The 16,072-nt window shown below is 41.8% G+C and overlaps 1 protein-coding gene across 7 annotated transcripts in view; it reads left to right on the top strand.

Annotated features, from left to right (window-relative positions):
• CORIN (corin, serine peptidase) overlaps positions 1-16,072 on the top strand; it is a 297,895-nt gene that overhangs the window by 186,404 nt on the left and 95,419 nt on the right. For 4 of the 7 annotated variants that reach the window (XM_060417075.1, XM_012179916.5, XM_060417073.1 and 1 more), the window contains one exon: positions 4,222-4,335. The exons of the other annotated variants lie outside the window; for them this stretch is intronic. In XM_060417075.1, coding sequence (XP_060273058.1) covers positions 4,222-4,335 — 114 coding nt within the window. The remainder of the gene's footprint in view (positions 1-4,221; positions 4,336-16,072) is intronic. 7 annotated transcript variants of the gene reach the window in all.

The following is a 16,072-nucleotide window of genomic DNA, read 5'->3' as shown; positions in this document are numbered from 1 at the left end:
AACTACAACACTCACCTCTTATCTCTCACCCCACTCCTTTTATCAACATATTATAGGGAAACACAATGCTCTCTCCAAGAAGTATTCTTGTCTCACCTCATTCTTTTTCATATGGTCAAATAGCTTTGTAAAAGGTAAGAGCAATGGTGGTTTATAGTAACTTAATTTTGAGCACCATGTGGAATGAAGGGCTGATAAACTCTCGGTCAGTAGAGGCTCAGGCGATGCTGCTGTTGTGTGCCAGGTTGCTTTTCTCTTCGGAGATAGAGTTGAACTTGAGCTTTAGGCTTTAAGCAAGGACTCAAAGGCATGGTGAATGAGGATACTATGCAGTCAGAGACCAGTGAGTAATTTCTGAGAAAAAACTCTAAAAGTTAACAGGCAAAGTAATGAGAGGATTTGCTGATATACATGCTATATTACAGACAGAGAGACCTGAGAGGGCTGGAAGCAACTGCAGAAAATCTGAAGTTTGTTTCAGGCTATAGGTGTTATTTCAGCAGTTTGTTATCAGAAGCAAAAAGATTGAAAAGAGCGGATCATCCTCAGGGGTATATACTCTTCAGAATCCGTGAGATTCTGAAGTCCAAGTGACTCATAATTGTCTTCTTCATTAGGATATGTAAACTAGTATCTTAAGCAATATGTCTTTGTATACTGCTATTAGTGCATTAATATTAATTGTCATATCTGTAAATGGAAGTTATTTTGGTGATGAAGCATCTTTAGTTCTTAAAATTCCTTTATTAGATGATGGTCAGTAGAGTATATGCTACATGAAGGTGAAGTCGTTTTGTTTTCTTTACTGCTGTATCTGGCATTACTGCTAGAGTAATGCTTAGCACATAGGAGCCAGTAAATATTTTCTCAATCAATGAATGAACCTGCCACTGAGCAATCTGCCATTGATCTAAAGTCCAGTTTATACACTGTTAATGATGTTAATGAAAATGATGTCAAGATTGGATAGCGTGACTTCACCTCTGGGAATATCCCTTTGTCATCTTAAGGACTCAGTCTAAAAGCTATTGGAAGATGATTGTTATAAGACAGTGACAGTTATGGTTGAAAAATCTCTCATTTTAAGAGATTTTAAGAGCTCTCTCAGGGTATTTTCCAAAAAATTGAAAGCTCACAAAGAATGTCATCTCATCTTGTCTAATTTACCTGAAGGACAGATATTTATCTTTTGTTTAGAAAGGAAAAGGCAAGTTTGAGTGTTTACCTGAACCTGGTACCCTTGAACTGAGTGCCTATCAACCGTGCAGAGAGTGGCTATGGTGTGAAGGATTGGGCCTAGAGCCCAGACCCCACGACTCTGGGGTGTTTTCATGGATTCTCAGCTCTATGGCTTTGGGCAATTGCAGTCTTAAGCACACAATGCTCTAGTTTCTGTTTGTAAACTACCACTTACCCTGAGGAAGTTGTGATAGAATTCCTGCTTGTGTAGATATTGAGCACTTTAGAACTTCTAAATGAGATATGTCTGATCTGTTTTGCTAGTTGAACTGTTTTACACAAATACAGTTTTACACAAAAGTGAAGATTCTGAATACAGGTTAAGAAGACATCAAACAGAAAGAGAATGTACAAAGATATCCTAGCTGTACAAAGAGTGTTGATTAATGAAGTTGTGAACATCCAAAGGACTTGCAAAGGGAGAATAAAAATAAAGAAACAATTTTCAGTGTCTTAAAATCACGGACAGCCACTTCTCCAACTGAGAAACCACACAAAAGAAGTCAGTTTCTGCTGAATCAGCGAAGACATGGGATGTCAGTAATCAAAACATGTCAGCAGTGTCATGTTTTAAATTTGATCCAGATTTTATTGAACCTTACACACGAATGGCTTTATTGGAGTAGAATATATGGGGTCTTAGAGATGAAGCCTAGATGTTAGGAGCTATTTAATGTTGAACTTTGAGCCACATTTCCCAAGGAATCATCAAACCACAATGTAGGGAATGCAGTCATTCTTCTGAGGGGTTGCAGCTGCTGAAATGCAGACAGATGGAATTTCTGCACTTTCTAGTGTAGAACAGAAACAATCTCACAATAGGATGCACACTTACTCTTTGAAAACTTTCTCTTAACCCTAAAGAGACACTATTGTATAGACTGGCCAATAATATCTTTACTGTTTTGGGTTTTCATTTTATATCTGGTTTCCTGTATGGTCTTGAGGAGTTTCTGTCTGTAGCTACTGCTGCTGCTGCTAAGTCGCTTCAGTCGTGTCCAACTCTGTGTGACCCCATAGACGGCAGCCCACCAGGCTCCGCCATCCCTGGGATTCTCCAGGCAAGAACACTGAAGTGGGTTGCCATTTCCTTCTCCAATGCATGAAAGTGAAAAGTGAAAGTGAAGTCGCTCAGTCATGTCTGACTCTTCGCGACCCCATGGACTGCAGCTAGAGAAGTACAATTCTGGGCTGAGTCCTCTCAGTTCAGTTCAGTCACTCAGTCGTGTCTGACTCTTTGCGACCCCATGAATCGCAGCACGCCAGGCCTCCCTGTCCATCACCAACTCCTGGAGTCCACCCAAACTCATGTCCATTGAGTCAGTGATGCCATCCAACCATCTCATCCTCTTTCGTCCCCTTCTCCTCCTCTAAGACTCTATAAACCTTAAGCTTGTTGTATGTCTTGGCAGTTGAAATCCATAGATGCCATTTGTATTGATACAGAAATCATGGGATATAATGGAAATCCAGATTTTCATTGTTGATACTGTGAAGGTTACACATGAATTACCATCATAAGAAATATACCAAATTGACTGGTACTTAATGTTCAACAGGGCTTCCCTGGTGACTCAGATGGTAAAGAATCTGCCTGCAATGGAGGAGACCCAGATTTGATCCTTGGGTCAGGAAGATTCTCTGAGAAGGGAATGGCAACCCACTCCAGTATTCTTGCTTAGAGAATTCCATGGGTGGAGGAACCTGGCAGGCTATACCCATGGGGCTGCAAAGTGTCGTGTATAACTGAGCAACTAACATACTTGCACTTTTACTTAATGTTCAACAAATTGAAACTCTGATTCCTTGATAGCATTGCAAGATAATCCATTAATTGCATTTTTCCTTTGCCTTGTGGCAATACATTTTGCTCCATTGAGATGGAAGTGACTTTTTCCCTTTAATTAAGAACCTCCTGAGTGGCAGCCTCTCTGCTGGGGAATGTGGAACATGTAAGCGTCATGGACCTTACTGCCTGGAATGTTTCTGAAGTTTTCTGTATTTCAGCTTGTGAGTTAAATGTTCCATATTTATTTCCCTTTAGTTAGACAACAAGATTCATCTCATCAAGGAATACACAGTTCCTTAAATACAAAAACTTGGACTTATTCATAATGATTTACTTTGTATGAAGGCCAAGAAATAAGATTGCTGGGTCAAAGATTATACACGTTTAAAAGGCATTTGATGCAAATTGCTAAATATTGAAGTGTATTTTAACACCCATTTTGTTGAATTAATTTGTCCTTTGAGTAATGGTCTCCCTTAGAAGAATCTTTCTAGCTTCTCCCACATTTTATGTCTAATGTAGTTTTGAAATAATTGAATATTTGTTGAATTTTGAGGAGAAAAGGAACATAATATTTAAAGCAAAGAACACCAAAGTGCAACCGGGTTAAGGAACAGAAAAGAAAGAAAATATTATTAGCTAATGTTGTTTCACATTCCTTATGCCAAAATAGGCTCTAACATTTTTAACTGGCTTTTTTATTAAGCCCAGTTAATAAATATATTTCAATACAAGGCATAGGATCTCTATGCCTGTGTTCAAGCACATATCAACTATTTGTATCTAACTTTCTCTGCATGACACTGATTGTTGTAGAAGGATTTTAAATGTTCAATAAATTTCACTTTAAAATAATTTTCAGTTATTAAAAAAAATGCTCCCACTTGGTATCTTTCCGCACATAAGCTGTGCAATAGACAAGGCCGCTCTCTTGTGCTATGAAAGCCCACTGGCGAATTTCCTTTCACTTTTCTCAGGCAAACACTTTGTATTCTTCTCAGGTAATTTTACAATTAATGTTCTGGAAAGCCAGAGAGGAATTGGTGACAATGAAACCGAGGGGGTTGGGAAACACATCTGTTGAACATCAAGAGAAGGTTTTCTTTCTGTTCTTTATTTCTCCTAATTAAAAAAAAAAAAAACCCTCTTATTTATTTTGACATTGTTTTTCTGCCTCTCTCCTTTTTTTTTAGCGCTCTGCAGAGGGGGCGAGAGCTTTCTGTGCACCAGTGGCATCTGTGTCCCCAGGAAACTGCAGTGTAACGGCTACAACGACTGTGATGACTGGAGTGACGAGGCTCATTGCAGTATGTGACAGGCGGTGTGGGGGTTGTCTGCAGGGATATGGCTTCTATTCAGGGGCCTGGAAACCAGAGCATTCCATTGTCTAGTCCTGACAACCCGGCGCTTGGGTGGACTGCTGTTAGTTTGCTTTTCTTTAGTGAGCAAAGTGTTTATCTTCCCCCACCCCACATGACAGCTGCATGTTTGCGCACCTTTCAAAAGCCTGATTCCATTAGGAACTTGACAGCTAGATGTGTTTTGGAACAGGTCAGGCTCAAAGTGTTTTTCCTTCAAGTATCTTAAAATTGGAAAAAGGCTTTTCATTTATTTTCTTTGGGTGAGGATTTTTGTTTTTGTTTTTAAAGTTCTAAGAGTATGAAGGTCAACTTAAAAAAAAAAAAAGGATATTTTTAATAGGAACATTTTTTACCCTCATGATTTTTAACATTCGTGACACAGAAAACACAAAATTTCTTGTTTGTTTATGCTTCCTCTCAGCCTGGAGAGAGTTAAGGCATGAACCAACTGTTCTGTGTCTATGGATCAGTAGATTCAGCCTTTAAACATCCTCCACTTTCCTATCATTGATTTGGCTAGTCGTTTTGACCAAAAACAGTGGTTTGTCCAATATTGTATGTGCTTGCTTGAGCTGCCTTACAAAATACCACAGGCTGAGACTTAAACAACAGAAATGTATTTTCTAACAGTTCTGGAGGCTGAAAAGTCCAAGATCAAGGTCTGACAGGGTTCAGTTTCTGATGAGATTTCTGTTCCTGGCTTGCAGGTAACTGCCATATGCCTGTGTACTCAAATAACCTCTCTGGGGGGAAAGCAAGAGAGGGGGAGAAGGGGAGAGGAGGGAGGAGGTAGGGAGGAGAGAGCTCTCGTGTCTCTTCCCCTTCTTATAAGGGTATCAGCTCAGTTGAATTAGGGTCCCACCCTTCTGATCTTTATCACTGCTTCACAGGCCCTGTCCGTCACGTTGGGGATTAAAGCCAACATGTTGCTGAAACTCAGCCTCTGTTCACTGGTACAGAGTAGAAACGCAGAGACAGACTTTTGGGTGAAATAGAAAAGAGTAGCTTTAATTGCTTTGCCAGGCAAAGGGGGCCTCAGTGCACTAATGCCCTGAACTGTGTGACCCACCCTGAAGAGGGTAGTGAGGAGTTTTATAGAGTTTAGGACATGATCAGCTCATGGATAGGGCTTCCCTGGTGGCTCAGACAGTAAAGCATCTGCCTACAATGCCGGAGACCTGGGTTCAATCCCTGGGTCAGGAAGATCTCCTGGAGAAGGAAATGGCAACCCACTCCAGTATTCTTGCCTGGAAAATTCCATGGACAGAGAAGCCTGGTAGTCTACAGTCCATGGGCTCGCAAAGAGTCGGACACGACTGAGCAACTTCACTTTCACTTTCAGCTCATGGATAGGTCTTGGCTTAGTTGTTTCAGGTAAGTTTCAAGCCTTATCAACCTTCTGGTTTCAACCAGTCTAAGGTCTGTGTTCTTGTGGTCAGCATTTTTCATCTGGAGGGGGTCTGCTTCCTGTAAACACGACTTACAAGTGTGTGTCAGGCATTTATCTGTATCTTTCAGGGAACTGGGAGTTTGGTGATTCTGTTATGTGACAGAATCGTAGTCTAAATCGTTACCGGTCCCCAGCCCAACAGCTGTTCTTTGTTTCTACTTCTTCACATTTCCCAGTCATTAACTCTTGAGTCAGACAAAGACAAGGGCACAAGGCTTGTACATGGTTTCAAACCTATAAATTTTGGGAGGACACAGTCTTTCAGTCCACATCAAATGTGTATTCAGATCTCAAATTGGTTTGCAATTATGCAACAGATAAAATGGAAAAATTAGTCTCAAGAATACATTGCAGGATCTGCCTCCAAAACAAGCCCATATGCAATGGTGTTTGAATTGCTTTTTAATGGTTATATGACCAGCAATTGTTACTATGGGAAAAGCTGTGTTTTCCTTCCTGTAGGAGTTGCCAAAGCTTTATAAGAGCTCCTCTCAATTGCTCATCTCAATTGAAAAATTCCTCTGGTGTGTTTGCCAGGCGGACCAACTCTTCTTCCATATGAAGGCTTCTAGGACATTTATTTGTCATAACTCTTGAAAGGCAGTAGATTGTGGTAATATTTAGTTAGGGTCAGTATTTCCCAAACTGGTATTCCATAGTACCTGAGTCTTGAAAAATGCCTGGGAAAAAAGCATGAGAAATTATGTCGGTCAGATCTCAGTTGCTTTAGTCATATCCAGCTCTTTGTGACCCCAGGGACTGTAACCCATCTGGCTCCTCTGTCTAGGGGATTTTCCAGGCAAGAGTGGGTTGACTGTAACCTACCAGGCTCCTCTGTCCAGGGGATTTTCTAGGCAAGAGTGGGTTGACTGTAACCCACCAGGCTCCTCTGTCCAGGGGATTTTCTAGGCAAGAGTGGGTTGCTGTTTCCCGCTTCAGGGGATCTTCCTGACCCAGGGATTGAACCCATGTCTCTTGCAACTCCTGCACTGGCAGGGGGATTCTTTTACCACTGAGCCACCTGGGAAGCCCTGATCTACTTCCTAGAGAGTTACAGTACATATTTGCTCACTAAAGTTTCTGATAAATCCCAGTTTTTTTTTAAAACATTAATTTTATCTTAAGTTGGTATTTCCTCAAAATTATTTGTTTACATATTACCTCACATTTATTTATTCACACATTTATTTATTTTATATAATATCTAGCATCCTATAGAATTTCAGTTATGTTGCTCATATTCTGTTAGAAATGTTTTCACTAAGATATTTGTCTTTATAACTTGGAATTCTCTCTTCAGAAAAACCTATGGTACATGATTGTATATGAAAACCATTTTTTTATGGGATGTATATTTACATTAGGCTTCCCAGGTAAAACTAGTGGTAAAGAACCCACCTGCCTGTATAGGAGACTTAAGAGATGTGGATTCAGTTCCTGGGTTGGGACGATCCCCTGGAAGAGGGCATGGCCACCCACTCTAGTATTCTTGCTGGGAGAATCCCATGGACAGAGGAGCCTGGCAGGCTACAGTCCATGGGGTTGCGAAGAGGGGGACACCACTGAGTGTCTGAGCACATATTTACATTAGGTAAGCAAACACCCTCTTCCAACAACACAAGAGAAGACTCTACACATGGACATCACCAGATGGTCAACACCGAAATCAGATTGATTATATTCTTTGCAGCCAAAGATGGAGAAGCTCTATACAGTCAACAAAATAAGACCTGGAGCTGACTGTGGCTCAGCTCATGAACTTCTTATTACCAAATCCAGACTTAAATTGAAGAAAGTAGGGAAAACCACTAGACCATTCAGGTATGACCTAAATCCAATCCCTTATGATTATACAGTGGAAGTGAGAAATAGATTTAAGGGTCTAGATCTGATAGACAGAGTGCCTGATGAACTATGGAATGAGGTTCGTGACATTGTACAGGAGACAGGGATCAAGACCATCCCCATGGAAAAGAAATGCAAAAAGCAAAATGGCTGTCTGGGGAGGCCTTACAAATAGCTGTGAAAAGAAGAGAGGCGAAAAGCCAAGGAGAAAAGGAAAGATATAAGCATCTGAATGCAGAGTTCCAAAGAATAGCAAGAAGAGATAAGAAAGCCTTCTTCAGCGATCAATGCAAAGAAATAGAGGAAAACAACAGAATGGGAAAGACTAGAGATCTCTTCAAGAAAATTAGAGATACCAAGGGAACATTTCATGCAAAGATGGGCTCGATAAAGGACAGAAATGGTCTGGCCCTAACAGAAGCAGAAGATATTAAGAAGAGGTGGCAAGAATACGCAGAAGAGCTATACAAAAAAGGTCTTCATGACCTGGATAATCACGATGGTGTGATCACTCATCTAGAGCCAGACATCTTGGAATGTGAAGTCAAGTGGGCCTTAGAAAGCATCACTACGAACAAAGCTAGAGGAGGTGATGGAATTCCAGTTGAGCTATTTCAAATCCTGAAAGATGATGCTCTGAAAGTGCTGCACTCAATATGCCAGCAAATTTGGAAAACTCAGCAGTGGCCACAGGACTGGAAAAAGTCAGTTTTCATTCCAGTCCCAAAGAAAGGCAATGCCAAAGAATGCCCAAACTACCACACAATTGCACTCATCTCACATGCTAGTAAAGTAATGCTCAAAATTCTCCAAGCCAGGCTTCAGTAATACGTGAACCAGGAACTTCCTGATGTTCAAGCTGGTTTTAGAAAAGGCAGAGGAACCAGACATCAAATTGCCACCATCTGCTGGATCATGGAAAAAGCAAGAGAGTTCCAGAAAAACATCTATGTCTGCTTTATGGACTATGCCAAAGCCTTTGACTGTGTGGATCACAATAAACTGTGGAAAATTCTGAAAGAGATGGGAATACCAGACCACCTGACCTGCCTCTTGAGAAACCTATATGCAGGTCAGGAAGCAACAGTTAGAACTGGACATGGAACAACAGACTGGTTCCAAATAGGAAAAGGAGTACATCAAGGCTGTATATTGTCACCCTGCTTATTTAACTTCTCTGCAGAGTATATAATGAGAAACGCTGGACTGGAAGAAACACAAGCTGGAATCAGGATTGCTGGGAGAAATATCAATAACCTCAGATATGCAGATGACACCACCCTTATGGCAGAAAGTGAAGAAGAACTAAAAAGCCTCTTAATGAAAGTGAAAGTGGAGACTGAAAGAGTTGGCTTAAAGCTCAACATTCAGAAAACAAAGATCATGGCATCCGGTCGCATCACTTCATGGGAAATAGATGGGAAAACAGTGGAAACAGTGTCAGACTTTATTTTGGGGGGCTCCAAAATCACTGCAGATGGTGACTGCAGCCATGAAATTAAAAGATGCTTGCCCCTTGGAGGAAAAGTTATGACCAACCTAGATAGCATATTCAAAAGGAGAGACATTACTTTGCCGACTATGGGGCGGCAGCCGGGAGGAGCCACCCCTTGCCCAAGGCCAGGGGCAGTGGCCTGGAGGAGCAACCCCATGTCCAAGGAGCAGTGGCTGCTCAGGCGCAGGAGGGCCTAGAGGAGCTATCCCACACTGAAGGTCAGGAAGGGCGGCAGTGAGGAGATACCCTTCGTCCAAGGTAAGGAGCAGCATCTGCGCTTTGCTGGAGCAGCCGTGAAGAGATACCCCACACCAAAGGTAAGAGAAACCCAAGTAAGATGGTAGGTGTTGCAAGAGGGCATCAGAGGGCAGACACACTGAAATCATACTCACAGAAAACTAGTCAATCTAATCACACTAGGACCACAGCTTTGTCTAACTCAATGAAGCTAAGCCATGCCTGCAGGGCAACCCAAGACGGGCACGTCATGGTGGAGAGGTCTGATAGAATGTGGTCCACTGAAGAAGGGAATGGCAAACCACTTCAGTATTCTTGCCTTGAGAACCCCATACTTTGATAGGATACTGAAAGAGGAACTCCCCGGGTCAGTAGGTGCCCAGCACGCTACTGGAGATCAGTGGAGAAATAACTCCAGAAAGAATGAAGGGATGGAGCCAAAGCAAAAACAATACCCAGCTGTGGATGTGACTGGTGATAGAAACAAGATTCGATGCTGTAAAGAGCAATATTGCATAGGAACCGGGAATGACAGGTCCATGAATCAAGGCAAATTGGAAGTGGTCAAACAAGAGATGGCAAGGGTGAACGTCGACATTCTAGGAATCAGCGAACTAAAATGGACTGGAATGGGTGAAAAGGTCCAACTAGTCAAGGCTATGGTTTTTCCTGTGGTCATGTTTGGATGTGAGAGTTGGACTGTGAAGAAGGCTGAGCGCCGAAGAATTGATGCTTTTGAACTGCGGTGTTGGAGAAGACTCTTGAGAGTCCCTTAGACTGCAAGGAGATCCAACCAATCCATTCTGAAGAAGATCAGCCCTGGGATATCTTTGGAAGGAATGATGCTAAAGCTGAAACTCCAGTACTTTGGCCACCTCATGCAAAGAGTTGACTCATTGGAAAAGACTCTGATGCTGGGAGGGATTGGGGACAGGAGGAGAAGGGGATGACAGAGGATGAGATGGCTGGATGGCATCATGGACTCGATGGATGCGAGTCTGAGTGAACTCTGGGGGTTGGTGATGGACAGGGAAGCCTGGTGTGCTATGATTCATGGGGTCGCAAAGAGTCAGACATGACTGAGTGACTGAACTGAACTGAATTTTGCTATGGATTTAGGAGCAAATATTATACAAAGCACCTACAGTACGGATTTTAAGTGGTTCAATATAATTATATACAGTAATGGGAGTTACAGTGGAATCTCTTGTTTATCCCCTAATTATGGCCCACGTTGTGTCATATTCAAATTCTACAGATGCCTCTACCTCTGAGGTAGGCCAACACTGGCTTCATCTCCCATTGCATGGAACATTACACCCTAAACAGTAAGAGGAGCTTTCTGCTGCATTTGTTGAAAGTGTAAATTTTCCTAGTCAGTCACTAAACAAAGAAGGTATTATTATTATTCTGTAAGGTAGTCAGCAATGTCCCAGGAGTGGAAGAGTTCATTAAGGAAGATACAGGCTTTCCTTCCTCATGAACATACTTCAAAAACCATTTGGCTTGGTTCATTGAGGAAATACACCCCTTGAGAATACTTGTTCATGAAAATACTGAGTTAGACATTGAAAGCTGTGCATGTAATTGTTGCTGACCTTACAAGGACGTCTGCATCTGCAGTTTAGCATGCCAGAGCCTGTGGTACTGCAGCGTGTGTGTTTATGGAAGGGGCCACCCTCCTGTTGTCACTGTGCTGAAGTGAAGGAATAATGTCACGTCTGACTTAGGGCATGGATCAGAGCTGGAATGCAGCCCACAGATACTCCCAAGGGGAGAGGGAGGTTTTGCTGGACATTCTCAGTTGGAGCTCAAGGATTTACCATGTTCTGAGGGTTCTGACAGGTACAGGAGGAAGACTGCCTTCCTAGGAAGGAAGGGAAGGGGTTTGCTGTTTGAGTGAGTTCTCAAATCAACTGTGCTGGAAGCATTTACCTACATGATGTGATTTAATTTTCAGCAAAGGAAGTGAAGCTCATGGTAATGAAATAATTTGCCAGTGGTTCAAAGTGCCATATTAGAACCCACTCCTGAATGGGTCCAAATTAAATTATTTTCTCTTAATTGTGCTGCTTTTGACTTGCCAATGTCCAGAAAGTGCAAATTTGGTGAATGATTGTGCTCAGATCATTCATATGACAGGAAAATGTTTAGTTTGGGTGCTCTGTTATGTTGAGGGAGAAAATTGTCCTTACAGTGGCTCACCAGGTGTCTGGGACTGCTTACTGACCTCCTCCCAACTCATTTTGTTGTGTTTCTTGATCTCTTCCTTGCGTGTGTTAGTTGCTCAGTCATGTCCAACTCTTTGCGACCCTGTGGACTGTAGCCCACCAGGCTCCTCTGTCCATGGAATTCTTCAGGCAAGAACACTGGAGTGGGTTGCCATTCCCTTCTCCAGGGGATGTTCCTGACGCAGGGATCAAACTCAGGTCTCCTGCATTGCAGGTGGATTCTTTACTGTCTGAGACACCAGGGAAGCCCTGTCTCTTCCTTAAGTATTGGTAAAACGGACAGGTATCAAACCACTGAGAATTTTAGTGTTGTACAGAGAAGATTTTTGAAAATTAGGACGTGCTTTTAAAATTTCTAGCTTTGTGACTTGAAATAGGCTATGTCTCACCCCTTGGTTTTCCTTGTCATCAAGACCGGCAGCACAGTAGCATCTCCAGAAGCCCCACTTGCAGAAATTCTAGCTCTGTCAGTCTGGAGGGGGCGCCCCGGCAGCAGTCCCTTTGTGAAACTCTGCCACTGATTCTAGTGCGCAGTCAAGTTTGCAACCACTGCACTAGAGGGTGTCTGGTGTCTCTTTTGTTGCTAATATTCTATCATCTTTTGATTCTGTAACCAGCTCTAGAACAGCATCCGATATGTAGCAGGTGCTTAGCAAATGAAAAAGCCTCAGGAAAAGGGTTGTCACAGGGAAAAGAACCGCCACAAAGTCCTCATACTTTATGCCATGTAAACCAATGTCAAATAATTTCAGGAGTCATTCACTCTGAATTTGGGGTAACATTGGTTGTTACCCCATTTATTTTTGTGTACTGTGGTAAACTAATTATACTGAGTTAGCTAAATATACTAGTTAGCTTACTTAGTTATACTAATTATCATACAGATTAATACGAGGTCTTGAGTCGGACTGCCTGGTTCCTCTTTCTTTCTTTCCTGCCTTCTTTCTTTTTGGCTGTGCTGGGTCCTCCTTGCTGTGTGGGCTTTGCTCTAATTGTGGCAAGCGGGGACTGCTGTCTAGCTGCAGGCTTTTCATTGTAGTGGCTTCTCTTCTTGGGGAGCACGGGCTCTAGGGCATGCAGGTTTCAGTAGCTGTGGCACGTGGGCTCAGCAGTTGCAGTTCCCAGGCTCCAGAGCATAGGCTCAACTGTTGTGACACATGGTTGCTCCGAGGCATGTGGAATCTTTGAGGACTAGGGATTGAACCCGTGTCTCCTGCACTGGCAGGCAAATTCTTTACCACTGAGCCACCAGGGAATCCCCTCCTATTTCTTCTTTATCATTTCCTACCTCTGTAAATATGGAAGGTACTCCATCTCTCTGGGGTCTTAGTGTCCTCATCAGTAAAGTGAAGACAATAAATAATATTATTATACTAACTATCTCTAGAATTGTTGAGCAGAACAATGAATCACTAGATGTCAAGTACAGAGACCAGTGCCTGGCATGCAGTAATTCTCAAAAGGCATTAGGATTTATGGTTGTGACTGTGGTTGCTATCTTATTCTCCATGTCGTCCTTCCAACATCCCTCCCATTCCTGTCCCACCAAAGGTCAGGTGATACATTGTGGAGGAGACAGAAATACTACCATATGCACAATTGTTTTAAAAGTAGCACCACATGAGGCTATCTTGGAAAGGAGGCTACCCAAGTAGCACAGAATAAAAACTGATATTCCAAATAATGTTTCTGAATCATCAAAAATGACTGTAGCTACTATATCTATTAAGACAGGGAGCAAATAAATACTACAAAGATTTCTACCAAATTAATAAAAATAAAAATATTTCATTCTGCCCTAATGGAAGAAGTTTCAGATGTCTGGAAAATTCACTCCTGTTTTGAGACCATCTGATGATATGGAATGATATTGGATAGTCTTCAATTCCTGCTATGTGTGAAGCATGTTCTAGATATGTAGTAAATATAAAGACTGTTAAGACATGATTTTTTTTGCTTCATAAGCCTTTTAGTCTAATCAGGGAAATGGCATAGAGATCATAACATAAACACAGAGATAATTAAATATCACATTTTAGAACAATGTAATAGATGTGCATGCTAAGTCCCTTCAGTTGTGTCGGACTCTTTGCGACCACGTGGACTGTAGCCCGCCAGGCTCCTCTGTCCATGGGATTCTCTAGGCGAGAATACTGACGTGGGTTGCCATGCCCTTCTCTAGGGGATCTTCCCAATTGAGGGATTGAACCCGTGTCTCTTATGTCTCCTGCATTGGTAGGCCAGTTCTTTACCACTAGTGCTACCTGGGAAGCCCAATATAATAGGTATGGCAAAGCAAAAGATGGTATAAACAGAAAGATCTTGTGAGAGAGAAGAGCACAGATCACTGGTTGCCAGACTGGCATGAGAGAGCCAATGGGAAAGACAGGATTAAAACTGGCTTTGGAATAAGGTGATGCTTGGATATCCCAGAACAGCAGCTCTCTGTCGGAGGCAATATTCCCTTCTAGATGTTTTGTACTTTATGGAGACCTATTTGATTGTAACCACCGGGGAAGTTTAAGGGGACGCTACTGGCATTTAGTGGGCAGTGGCTGGTATTGTTGCTAAACATGCAGCATACAGGATAGCTCCCCACAACAGAGTCACCCAGCCCCAAGTGTCCACAGTACTGCAGTTGAGAAATCCCATTTTGGAGCTAGAAGTCAATAGCTGAAAACCCTCAGGACATCAAGAAGCCCAGGTCACTGTAACAAGCTGGAAAACTGTGGGCAAACTGGTTAACCTCTCAGTCATCTCAAAACAAGGCTGTTTCTGGGTGGAAATTGAGCATCCCTACTTGAATCCTGAGTTAAGGCAACATGATTATGTTTATAGACTCAAGAGACTCAGCAAATTGAATGAGCCTCTTGAAGAAAGATTTTCTGTTCCTTACCTGTCTCTTTTCATTTAATAACAATTTTGGGGGATAAAAGTTAATGGTGTAAGATGCCAGACTGAAATAAATATTAACATGCAAGAACTTTAGAAGTAGTATTTTGTATCAAAACTCTCATTCAGAAAAAAAAGATCTGTATCTAGAAAAATACCCACCCAGTTAATGCAAAATTATGCTTGTATTGAGCAAGAAAAGCACAGCAAGCAGCTTCTGTAAGTTTTGATCTGTTGGCCCCAAATTGCACTTAGAGCATGTCTTTTCAGGTGAAACAAACATTTATTCCAATAAAAGGAAGCACTGTGATCTTTGTTATTTGCTATGTATTTCTGGGTGTGCAGTGCCTCTGGTTAAGGTTTTCTGTGTTTACTAATCATACAGACCTTAGGGAGGTAACAAGTTGTTTTTCAAATGCAGCTAATTTTGTGTCTAACGTCTGAGAATGGCTTCTAACCAAGAAAATCATAGCAGTGGAAAGTTGAGCTTGTACCTGTATGAATAATGAGGAATTATAAAAAAACATATTTGAATCATCTCCATTTATGAAATAAGTTAATCAATGACAGCATTAATTTACAAAATATATCCAATGAGCGTTTTTTGTATGAATTGTCAGGGGTCCCAGAATGGACCTTAGAAATATTTTAAGCGTTCTCAGGTTAATCAGATTCTGAAAGAAATATTTGATTCTCCAGTCCTACCATCCAAAAAAGTGAAGTGTACTGCTTAAAAAAAATTAATTCGTATGTTTTAAAATTTATCACCCCTTCACACTGCCTCCTCCTTCTGGTGATGTAAGTACTTCTGCACTGATGGTCAAGGTGAAGATCCCCCGTAATGCTGATTCTAGCATGCTGATTCAAAACTTCTCATAAGAGATGAAAATAAAACAAAAGTCAAAAAGATCTTTAACATTTCCCAAGGAAACTTGATGCACAAGTTCCCCAACTTAGCTCAGTGGGCAGGAGAACCTCAATCAACCTTTCCTGACTCAGCCGGTAAGTGTGTGGGCAGCTCAGCTGGCAGTAGGGTGCAGGATGGGGAGTTAGCACCCTAGGCTGAATGGGGGGAAATAGTACGGTCAAGGTGAAAACTGGCACCTCTTTTTAGTCCTTATGTTTTCCCTTATGATGGTTGTCCTTATTTGAAAATTATTTGGCCTAGGGGAAATGAGAAAAAAAAAAGGACTTACAAGGTTCTGTATGTGTTTATGTGTGTGCATGTGTGTATGCCCTCTTAACGATGGTGCTGAACAGATGATCTCTAAGGCACATTCCATTTCTAAAATGGTGTGATTCTGAAAGTATTTGTGACTTCTTAGACGAGTGCTCTTTGAAATAGAAGCTGATGATTCATGTAAATAACAAGTATAATATTTTGATGTGGCTCACAGTTTCACTAGTCAGTGCCTAATATTTTTGATAATGAATTGTTATAGAATTGGGGATGTTTAAAGGGGTGCATGTGTGCAAAGTCGCTTTAGTCATGTCTAACTCTTTGCAACACTGTAGCCCACCACGCTCCTCTGT

Source organism: Ovis aries, chromosome 6 (genome assembly GCF_016772045.2).
Source record: "Ovis aries strain OAR_USU_Benz2616 breed Rambouillet chromosome 6, ARS-UI_Ramb_v3.0, whole genome shotgun sequence".
Lineage (NCBI taxonomy): Eukaryota > Metazoa > Chordata > Mammalia > Artiodactyla > Bovidae > Ovis > Ovis aries.
Note: the sequence above shows the minus strand (reverse complement) of the source record. Positions and strands in the feature narration are given on the sequence as shown.